We start from the raw sequence: 12,433 nt of genomic DNA on the forward strand, positions 1-12,433 counted from the left end.
CAACGCTGTTTGTACCGACCCTTTGTGTCGCCCCCCTTTCAGCTGTCACATTTGTCACTCTTTAAACTTGAGGGGGATGTCCTGACTTCTGCTTCCTGTCTCCCTTTGTTTGTTTCCGCCCGCCAACGCACCGCAGGCGCCTGGCGAGTGACGTGTCTGGCTGGCATTCGGCTGTTCGAGGTGGAGGGGGGAGGGTGCAAGGTCAGCATGATCTTATCTTTCTCTCTTCCGCTGTTGTAAATGACCGTGAACTAATGGCTAGGCAGTGCTGTATTTTTTTAAGCCGAGACACTAGTTCGAAGACGGCCGGCTCTTACCGTGAACGGCCTTAACCCAGCTTCACGCCGGTGTCTGAGAAGCCTGACAAGACCTTCCAGGCTTTTAATCGCTAGTCCGTGATTATCTCGGTCCTGACCATCACGTATTAACGAGGTTCTACTGTACCTCAATAGGATGTGTTCCAAGGAAAACGTAAACAGGCCAAGTAAATTGTAAGCATTTAAGTTTTTAAAGTACTAGATTTACATCAATATTTTTCCTCGAATCCCGAATCTTTTCCCTCGAATTTCGAATCTTTCGAATACTAGAGATTCGGTGGGATTCGAGGATTCGACCGGCCCATCCCTATTTTTCAGTAATATCGGCCGAAAATTAACAAGCGTACTGTATCGGAAGTCGGCAGAAATGCCGATTCAACTAAATATTGGCAAAATAGGCTTCTTCAGTAAAGCTCTACATTTGATATCATGAGTAAACATATTACAGACTTCAGGATATTGAAAAAGACTTTAATTTCCATGTAGGTTTATTGTGTGTATGTTTTTTTTTGCAAGTGTAAATTGAATTAAGTAAAATGCTTTTATTTTTATTACTTTCAATTGATTAAACTTTAACCTTCCGTTAGGCGCGCGCGCCTGACAGGTGCATTCTTATCTTGTTTATGTTCCCTGCACGAGGTCGTGTGTCGGGGAGGGGGCTGCTATCGTCTAGCTTCCTAACTTTTGTTTCTTCTCTGGTTAGTTCATGCATGACTGTTGACGGAGTTACTTCAAGGCTGTGGCAGCCATTTTCACCCTGCAGGTGCAGCGCGACTACTGACGTAAGTTTTTCGACTATGATATTTTCAATTGCTATCTTCACCAAATTGCTTATTAATTCTATTCAATTACACACTTATTAGCTAAGATTGTGAATTTAACATTAACTACTGAAAAAATAGAATCACCTAGTAGATGTGACGCGACTTCATGTGTTTGTTTTACAATATGTGTTTCAGGATGGCTGGGAAAAAAATAATTTATAACTTGGATAATCCTGAAGACGTCAAGAAAATCCATAGTATGCTGTTTGATGATACTTCGGGAGATGAGGACTTTGGAGAAAAATCTGATTCTGATAGTGAAGATCAGATACACGAGCGAGAGGAAAATTCAGACACTGAGCAAAGCTGTAATGAATCAGATGGTGATGATCCCGGTAATGCATCTTACTACATGGCAAACCATAAGAAAAATGGTAAGATCGTCGATTCGTACCAATGGAACAAATGCCCATGTCCGAACAAGAGGAGAAGAGGTAACCTGTCAGTAATCATTGTACAGATGTTGTTCATAGGATGGTATCGCCCATAGTCAACTCAGGACGAAATGTTACTACTGATAATTGGTTCAGTGATGTTCCACTTTTGAGTGATCTGGCCGATAAAAAACTATCCCTTGTTGCCACACTGAAAAAAAATAAATGGCAAATCCCTGACGTATTCAAACACATGGCTAACAGAAGTGAAAAGTCCAGTATATTTGGATTCAGAAAAGAAGGGACTTTAGTTTCCTATGTTCCTAGGAAAAACAAAAATGTATTTCTTATATCCAGCCTTCATTTTGACGATGCAATCGATGATTCTACTGGGCCTTCAAAAAAACGGACATCGTAACATTTTACAATGAAACTAAAGGTGGTGTGGATACGGTGGATAAATTGTGTGCAACGTATAACATGGCAAGAAATGCTCGGCGGTGGCCTTTGGTAATATTTTTTGCTATGCTCAATGTGGCCGGTATCAACGCACAAGTCATTTACTCTGGAAACGGTTATGTTGTAGCCAACCGCAGGACAATTTTTACGCCAACTTGCCAAAGGTCTTGTTTCAGAAGAAATGACACGACGCAGTGCTGAAAAACAGAATTTACACATAACACTTCGGCACAGATTGACAGAAGTAACCAAGCAGCCTCTCAAGTGTAGGGAATCGAACAGCAAATCACAAGAGATGAACGACCAAAACAATAAAAGGAAATTGTGTGAGCCTTGTCGCGAAGACAAACAATGCAAAAATACCAAATATTGTTCCGCTACTTGTGGCAAATATTTGTGTTTGAGTCATGTCACTATTATTTGCAAAGATTGTTATGAATGTAAGACATCTTCTGCAGATGATGGTTTGGAAGTTGATAGTGAATAAGTGCAAAAGGCCTGTGAGTTGGTGAAAAAAAGACAGCTGAAAAACAAACAGTGTCTGCAATTTTTATATTTTATGTGTTCTCTGAATTTTTAGTGCTTTTGTTTTTTCATTTTATCATGCTATTTTACTTTAAAACATATTTCCATCTGGACTCATTTATACGAGAAGAAAAGTTTGTATATTACCTATTAATTTCACAAAGATTTGGATTGTGTATGTACCAAATAAGAAGTGTAAATAATGCATGGAATTAATCGAAATATAAGAACTTACATATTTCATAACATATCTGACTAAATTATGTTTTATTTAAATACTGAAAAATAATTTTAAAATATTATACCTGAATTTCTTTGTTACTGATCTACAGCTATTGTTTTGGATTTTTTATGCGTTTATACTGTGGTAATATTAACAATAAATTATGAAGATTCTTATATTAAATAAATTTTAAATTTACATTTTAAATCTTTACATATATACAGTTCAAATTTACATGGTATTGTAATGAAACTCTTCAGTAGTGGGGATTTATGTTGGTGGAAATAGGAGGAGCACCTCACAGGTGCATTGCGCCAATCCATGTTTGAAACATAGGTGCGCCTATCGGAAGGTTAATGACCAGTTACAGATATTTATGACACTAATTTTGAGGTTAAGCAATTTTACTAAAGCATTCCAGCCACGCAGGTTGCCAGCGAGAGACGCTTCTCTTCTGCTGGAAACACTATCTCCAATCGTAGAGCTAATTTAACTCCTGAACGTGCAGAACAAATTATTGTTCTCCATGATAGATTAAAGAACAGAATTTAATACTCTGTGACAATCTCTCTCAGAATTATTGTGAGGAAAAGTGGAAATGTTGAAACAATGTGAATGTACTGAGGGCTACTCGGCTGTGGATCCCAACAGTCTCTGATGGAACTGGGCGCCACCACGTGTAAGGGCACGTGGACCCCGGCTAAACCTCTCTCTCAGGGTGTGACGTGACCCGAGCGAGGCGAGTTACCAGCCCTATTTCTGTTGCTTGGAGTATTGACTGACCCTGCCTAGCCCGATCTTAAGGCGCCGGGTACGCCTCACACCTAGCTATAGTAAGGAAGTACCACGTGGTCAGTAAAGAATACTCACAGTACTAGATTTTATGCCTTTTATTCCTTCCGCCCGATCTCACATACATGATTACGTTACACTGTTAAAATGCCGAGGCACGGACCAGATTAGATGAAGTTAGCTCACTCTCGTGGCTACACACAAAGTCTCTACGTAGGAAGATTAGTGAAAGTCTCTAAGCGAGAAATACGATTAGTTAAACAGCCCGCCGGTTGAGAGACGCCCCGGGGATAAAATGAAAAGGTTTTTGGAGATTACTTTACATGCCAGAATTACTCGATCAAAGTTTAGCAAGAGATGAAGTCCCCGGGTTGCAGACGCGTGCGCTCCCGACCGGTGGTGATGACGGACTGACTCAAGCGCAGCGTCGCTCGCGCTAATATCGTGCGCCAGCGATTGCGCCACGCCCGGGCAGGGTTACTCAGCGGCCTCGTGCCTCGACGGTGGAAGAACACAGCAGAAAGTTCTTATACACTAAGGTGGCTCTTTCGAGACCTTTCTAGCCTTGTCCAAGTCTGTGCCTGTTCGGGTTCGCCCGGGCAGCGTCCCTAACTCCGAACAACAGCGACACAAGTGACACTGATGACACACCCAGCACTGGGACTAGAGAATAAGAATTATAAAGGAGTGTATATAAAATAAATTCAGAAAAGGGGCGTCGCACTGACTCGAAATGCCTCCTTGCAGTCTGGCACGCAGTTTTAACACACACTTCCACACACGCCCATGTCCGTCGGAGGTGGACAAAAAAAGGGGGGGGGGGGGGGGGGGGGGGGGAACGAAAAGAGAGGAAGGGAACGACGTCTGGCCAGGCTCAAGGGGGCGGAGCCCCGGTTGACGTCAGTACTTTTCAAACAACATGATTTTTGGTGCTAAGTTTGTTGAAGCTCAGTAAGGACTCCAGAAAAATTGACAAGGATGAAATTTTTCCAAAGATATGTTACATTTACACAAACATATACTTGGTTATGTTAGTTGGATATCAGTTACTAATGAAATGAACCAATGGAAACAGGTAAGATTCAATGGAAAAAAAAAATGTTATTTTTTTTCTAGCAGTGCAAAATGTAAACACACACTGTAAATAGTTACCCAAAATTAATAAGCCTGCTTCATTTTAATACTTTATTCAAACATTATACTAAGTTTAAGATAAAAATAATTTCCCAAAAGTGTAACTGTACCACAAAAGCTCGAGCTCGGCTCGAAGTAAAATTCTTAGGCTCACAGACCTCTAGTTATTTATAGAAAAAATCCTAACCTCTAATCTGTACTAAAACTGAAATTTCTCAAGAAAAAATTTTTGTCTTTATATACACTTATACCAGAAATGTACCAAACTACATGTAATAAAGTCAAGGGACTTTTAGTGCAAGCAGAATACATCTCACATTATTTATGTGGATATCATCTGTTAAAAGATTCGGGTTTGGGTTCGAGATTCTGCAAATCCAGTCTAGGATTTGAGTTAGGATTCGGATTCGAGGAAATCAGGATTCGCCCCATCCCTAATTTATATATAATAAGGTTTAAAAATACAAGAGAAATATAACCATAAGTTTACTTCTTCCATGGTCCAGAACTTTCTAGCACCTTCACCATGATGTTCCTCATGATTACCTACACTTGTTCATTACACCTAAATCCTCTAAAGTATTCTTGGAAATAAGTGCAAAAATAATCATTCTCAAAAGGCATATAAAACCTTTTGTTACAATACTCCGTAAGAATATGATTATGCTATTTTAAAACTTTTAATAGTAATAAATACAGTGAAATAAAGCATGAAGTAACTGAACTAATAAGAAAGCTTTGGTTTTTGGTGTTGTGTGATTTACATTGGGCGATATTCTAAAGATTTACATAATGATTTCTATTTTGTAACAAAGCACTTGATATACCTTTCCAAATAATGTTAAAGTCCAATATTACCTTCTTGTAATTGATATTATTTCACGGAAAATAATATAAATTTTACTATAGTTAAAATATAAATTGGACGAACTATGCTTAGACAAAAACTGTTCAAAGCTAAATCCTATAAATATTTACATTACAAATTTTGTAGGTCGGAATAACTATGACTATCTTACCAGCGATAAGTTTTAATCCAATGACTTGCCAGAGTTAATGCCAACTCTAGAATCCAAGTTACACAACAACACTGAACCGGTAAACATAAAGTAGCATTCTAAACAGATTCTCACAACCCGTGGCAACGCTGGTAAAACAAATGAGGGCTCTGTTGGGCGGTCCTATGCCTCAGGTATCCTCAATTGCCTGACTGGGATATATGCTCACAGGAATTTTCTTTAACCAGTGGCAATACTGGTGGTATTCAACAGTTGAGCGGGAGGTTACGACTCCCATGCTTTCTTACCGTCCGTCTGTCTGGGTTTCACCGCAAATAAAGGAACATCATTGTCTGGGCAACTGATGTGTTAGCTAGCTTTGCGCCATGCCTATTCGGTGAACTCCCATTGTCTCGTGGAAGGCGGCTCAACCGCTTAAACCTTTTAAGTGTACACCATCTAAGCATTATAACCAGCCCTGATAAGTAATGTGTTGTAAAATTATGTGGCAATATAATAGAACAATTGAAGATGGTGGTTATTATCCGCTGATTTTTATTAAAATAAAACCTTTCTTGCTTCTATTTATATCATATACAAATTGAGTCTGACCATTATAAACTGTGAATATTCAATTCAGGCTGCTTAATGAGGCACCTTTGATGGAATTGCTCCAATAGACTTCTCTATGTAGTCGCGTTCCTCCGGCGATATCCGGGGATGTTGCTGCGGGGAGTCGTAGACCAGGAAGAGCCACGGGATGAACCAGACGACGCCGATCCCTCCAAACACGTAGAACACCATTGGCCAGCCCCCAGCGACGCCCCAGTCGCACAGCAGTCCCGAGATCGGGAAACACGTGATGGTCCCGAGGTAGCCACCTGATACACACATTTCATTTCTCCAAACACACAGCAATACCCACTAGTATCATACCATATACAAAACCAAACCAAAGAACTTTATGGAAAGAAAAGATATTACATACCATCAATTATTTCAATTAAATATTTTTGAGACAGATAAAGATTTGGAAATGGTTGTAAAAAATTTTTCAATTAAATATAATCTTGACAGTTACTGTTCCATCACAAATACTATTTATATTCTTTAATATCATCCAGTTGTTCAGCTATCATTTCAAAGGCCTTGGAAACATTTTACAACAAAGAAACTAAAAGATTTTTTTGTAATGAACCTGCAGCCAAAGTTTGTTAGTCACTATCTCATTCTGTATATTGCACAAACACTACTTTTAACCATAAACATGATAACTTACTGAAATCTCCTATTACTGTGATGTAATGAATGGTAAGTATGCTGGGTTGAGATATTAACTAAACGTAAGAAAAATTTAAATAAATTTGAAAAAAATCATATTAATATTATGCCTATTTAAAATTGTGTGACCTCTATTCAAGCCACAACTCAAATGTAAAAAAACTTCCTATCTTGTTCAGTGTGATTCCTAACTATTTTCATGCCATTCGGCCAGGTTAGCCGCGTCACTTTGATTACTGTACAGATGCAGGCAGAGCACGGCAGACCAGCGAGTCTACAAGCGCACTGCTAGCTAGCACAGTTACCCCAGCAGTTCACGAGATAGTGTGCAGAAGGCTCACTGCTAGCTAGCACAGTTACCCCAGCAGTTCACGAGATAGTGTGCAGAAGGCTCACTGGTAGTATAGACTCACAAGAGAAGTACCATTCAGTCAGTGGGACTCAGACCGCACTAGCCATGCTTGCAGTTCGATAAACAGTGTCACAGAAAAGTAGTATAAAATAATAGGTCCTGCAACTGGGTCCTGGATCCGGAGCCTGAGCCGACCGCCATCTTGGATGATGTCACTATTGTACTTTTCGTTACTGTCACCATCTTAGATCACTGCGGCCATCTTGTATGACCCTGACCCTAACCTTGACCTCGACCGCCTTATTGGATCTGCCATTTATATTACTAGAATATTCTACCATTTTGAATTCGAGAATATTCTGCCACCTAAAACCCCAATTTCTAATGTTGCATTTTTCGTTACAGCCGCTATCTTGAAAATCTGTAAATATCTTCCAAATATTAAAGCAAATTTTTAAAAATTATAAAAAATTATATTAATAAAATTTGAATACAAAAAAAAAACTTCACCATTTTTAAAATTTCCTTTATCTTGATAATTTGTAATCATACATTTTAATGGGGATTTTTTTTAATATGTACAACATTATTTAAATACGATTGTATTAATTTTACATGTAACATTTGACCTTGACCATTGATGTTGAACTTAATATTTGACCTTTTCAAGATGGCGGCCATAACGAAAAATGCAACATTATAATTTGGGGTTTCAGATGGTGGAAAGTTCTAGAATTCAGTGGAGAAATAATCTATAAACAAGATGGCTGACAAAAAAAAATGACGAAAAAACAAAAGGGTGGATCCAAGATAGCAGCCAAGGTCAAGCCGAAGCGACCCCACAATCCAATATGGCGACTATAAAGAAAAGAGAAGATGGCGGTCGGACCCAGGACCCAGGACTTGTTCACAGTGTCCCACCTCGACCCTTCAAGGCTTGGTTTCACAAATGTAACACATGGCGGACGTTCTCTGGTCGGTGCGTCAACTCCAGAGTACTCACTTTTCCCCACTCGTATTTTCCATCTCATAACCATCAAGTCTCTAGCCATCCAGATGTCAACGATTCATTTCCTTTTTCAAGGCTTGGGCAGCTGCCCACCACACGGTAAAGAAACCTACCCGACTGCTAAATAGTTTTTTAAAAATATGTAACATACTTAACAAATTAAAACTTGAAATTGTACTATTTAATTCCTGGGGATGAGCTCTGATATTGTCACATATGACTTGAATGCACCTAATTTGCTTTATTATATTCACCATTAAGTGAATACATAAAGGTCCTTCCCTTTACGATTAAAGAAACACTGATACATACACAAAATTCCTTCCCTTTTAACATTGAAAAAAAAAAAACTATCAACCATTCCATTTAGACCTCAACATGTGTTTATTTTTTTGTCATGACCACTCCTTATTGAAATACTAGACCTTGAACTGTTCAGTAAATGTTTATTATTCTGGCTGATCAATACCCTGGGTGTCGCCTTCGGAGGCACAAGTGGTTCATTGACTGGCTGTGGCAACTGTGACACTCCATGATCTTTAGTAATACTAAGCTTTTCCTGTGTGTCCTTGAAACATGCTTCATGGCAACTCCAAATTCTGGTTGAATGATTTAGATTTAGTTGCATCTGGAAGCTTCATTTGAAAAAATACAGCCTTTATAGCCTAACTTTTGGCCTAACTTCAACTGATCAAAATGATGTAAAAAGGTAGGAGTTTCAAATTGTAATATGTAGTACAATTAAACATTCTTTTGGAGAACAGTCACAAAATACACTACTCTAAAGACTCTGTGCTGGTATGGAATTTTTTTTTCTTTCCATATTTAATGATTTTTCTATAGCTAATTGGTTTTTAACTGCCATCCCAAAATAGTGATGCAGGAGACAGACATGTAGTACAGAATACGTAAATATACATTTTACCAAGACAGTTAAAAGCATGTTTAAAATATATAATAGTAGACATTCTTAGATTTAAAAACTAAAACTACATCTAATTTATCATGTGGTTCTACAACAAATTTACCTGAAAAGATAATGGAAAATCTGCTCCTTTCTTGAGGTGGAGCCCATTTTGAAATCATGAACTGCAATGCTGGATATGTTACGCTCTGAAATTTGTGCCAACAAAAACAAGATGAAGATAAGGCCGTAGTTATAGTGGGAGCATCTTCGCACGAAGCTGTGACGAATCGGCTGCAATATAAATTCCCAAACCATGTTCGATACATTTCCTGCCTCCTGCTAGCAGCCGAGTTGCCCCAGCCACGCATCAAGACCCTCCCACGAGTCGTACAAGACATAAGAGTCACTCGAGTCACACAAGCAAAACACAAAACACTCAAATAGTAACGTTAATGTTAGAAAAATTCATAGGCATAGCATTGACATAAATGTATTTTTTAAATACAGAGCAAAACAATAGGGGTGTGCGAATAGTGTATTTTGATGGTCTAATATTTTCGAATCGAATAGTAAAATTTTCGAATAGAATGTGAATAGTTTCAAAGTCGAATAGTTGTAATATATACATATTTTAATATGTTACCACACTGAACAATGGCGGGTTTATGGCGGGTGTATTTAGAAAATACAAGATATTTTCTGTGAATGAAACCACAAAAAAAAGGTTCACTTAGTATTTTTAAGAGTTATTGAGGACATGAATTTTTATTTCATATGTAATAATATTTAATAATTGTTATCTATTGTTTTTCCTTTTGGTTACCACAATGGAAAAATTTGGATAAAAAAAAATGAGTAGCATGGGAAATTAATTTCATTGTTCAAACATATATGACCAGAAAAACTCAGTGATTAATGTCAATACTCAAAATGAGTATATAAAAATGTTATCATTGAATAAAATATTTTAAACAGTTAAATTTAACGGTTTTGTAAACGATTGCAACCGTTCATCAAAAATACGGTAGTCGTTGGCATTCCTGCTAACTATATTCGTTTGGAAATGGTTCAGTGTTTACGTTTACCGTCTGGCTTTTGAAACGAGTTGGTTTAATGTAGGATGATTTTGGTTTGGTTTTTTTCTTGAAATGAACCTTTTAAAAATACATTGCGATTATGTAAGTAAGAATGTATAAATAATTTGGAAATTACATTAGAAGCTGGTAAAAACCGAAGCTCTTGGAACCACCACGAGAAATAAAAAACAGCCACGTAAATACCGTAGTGGTCCGAATATAAAGCGACCATTTTTACATAAATAAGAGATGAAAAAATTGGAAGTCGCTTTATTTTCGCACCCAAGACGTCAGCACCACAAACATTAGTTCCAAGCTGAAAGCTACAGTAGAAACATTGTTAAACAAAATGTTCACGATTTTTTATATTAACTAAAACTTCGTTACCTCACACGGGGGAAAACGATAAATCCACCCAATATTGCAGTAATTCACAATTGTTTAAAGTTGAAAATTAAAATATTTGTTCTTGAGTAAAAATGTGAACGTTGAAGCATCTCAAAATGGCAACCTTTTATTACACAATTTATATTTGTACTTTGTGTACAATTGCGTGTTCACATTGACTGTAATTTAATTTCTGATTTTTAACGGAAATATTTGTACTAAAATATCACATCTATTTTAAGAACGATTGTTTACGTTTACAAACAGAAAATGTTAAGAACATTTTGGACGTAATGTTTGGAAATTAACGGCTGCCAACTGTCTTTCCACAATATCTTTGTTGTAAAACGAACATTGCCGAAGACGCCATATTTACAGGAATTTGGTACGTTGCTTCAAAAGATATTTTAATAATTTCACAGTAATCCACTCTTTATTTATGTAAAAACCTTTCAAACAACATAATTATCATAGATTATTCTTTAAAATTCATAGGACAGAGACTCCGTCAGAGAGTAATATGGACAAATCTTCACGGTCACGTCACCGAAGTTTTTCATGGCCGTATGCTTCACCATGGCAGCTAGCCACTTGTTTTGTTCCGGCAAGCTGCATTCTTTGTTTGCTTTGTTACGTTTTACATACTACGACGTAGCTTAAGTGAAACGGAAAGTTAAATGCGGTATACATAAATGCAAAAATGATTTATCAACACAAAATGTATGTCTAATGAATTTTCACGTTCATTTCTACCAAAATTATTTTTACATTTGTTTGGCCTCCTGAAACTGCAGGTCGCCTTATATTTGGGCCAATACGGTATTCGCAATTTTAAATTTTGCTATTTGACTTACGAATGCGAATAGTTCGTCAGTTACTATTCGCAACTATTCGTGTTTACGAATATTCGCACACCCCTACAAAACACAAACAACGAAAATATATCAAACACTCTTTAACTAGAGATAAAGCACAAGCAACATCCCAGCGTTCTTGTTCCACACAATCTGAACACTAAAAGAGGCACACTTTGGTGAGGTCAGGTGGCGTGAACTTACATTGCATCTGCCGTCTTAACTTCCTTGGAACTGAGAGAGTGAGAGTGTGCCATTTTCCCCCGGCCGAATACTAGTTAACACACCTACTTCACCTAGATGTAGGAATAGATCAAACGCTTGCATGAGCCATAAATTATGACACAACAATAACATGAGAAAATATGGTCCATATTCAACATGCCTTGCGATAAAAGTGATGTATTATAGAATCTTCAATACACAATATTGTGCACTGAATAACTTTTTTACATAGCAGTAAAAAGTTATCTATATACATATTCACAATCACTGCCAAAGCTTTTAAATTAATTAGAAAACAATTACTTAAACCAACACTGTATAATGTAGTGATGATAGAAAATACATATATAGGAGAAAATCACTAAGAAAAGACCTGCATAACAGAAAATTACAAAACCATTTTAAAGAAGAAAATGTTAACTTTTATAATACTTAAATTCAAATAATCTAAAAATAAAATTTATTAAAAATTTTATTTTTCAGCATTTGTTTTAATGCATGACACAAATACATTTAATATATCTACAAGATGCTTAAATACATTACTTTTAGCAAGGAGGTTAATATTACAAAAGCATTTAAATGTCTGTAGGTACTTAGCATGTTCAGGAAAAATCCTTGGCTACAGAATGGCTTATAACAGTAAACATTTCACAGCCACACGACACTACCTGAGTCAGCGTAGTCCAGCTTTGG

At 37.2% G+C, this 12,433-nt stretch overlaps 1 protein-coding gene across 3 annotated transcripts in view; it reads right to left on the reverse strand.

Annotated features, from left to right (window-relative positions):
• LOC134538546 (sialin-like) overlaps positions 1-12,433 on the reverse strand; it is a 61,678-nt gene that overhangs the window by 33,307 nt on the left and 15,938 nt on the right. For all 3 annotated transcript variants that reach the window (XM_063379963.1, XM_063379964.1, XM_063379962.1), the window contains exons 5-6: positions 9,317-9,401; positions 6,304-6,527 (exon numbers count right to left, since the gene is read on the reverse strand). In XM_063379963.1, the coding sequence (XP_063236033.1) occupies positions 6,304-6,527; positions 9,317-9,401 (309 nt within the window). The remainder of the gene's footprint in view (positions 1-6,303; positions 6,528-9,316; positions 9,402-12,433) is intronic.

This window comes from Bacillus rossius, chromosome 13 (genome assembly GCF_032445375.1).
Source record: "Bacillus rossius redtenbacheri isolate Brsri chromosome 13, Brsri_v3, whole genome shotgun sequence".
Classification (NCBI taxonomy): Eukaryota; Metazoa; Arthropoda; class Insecta; order Phasmatodea; family Bacillidae; genus Bacillus; species Bacillus rossius.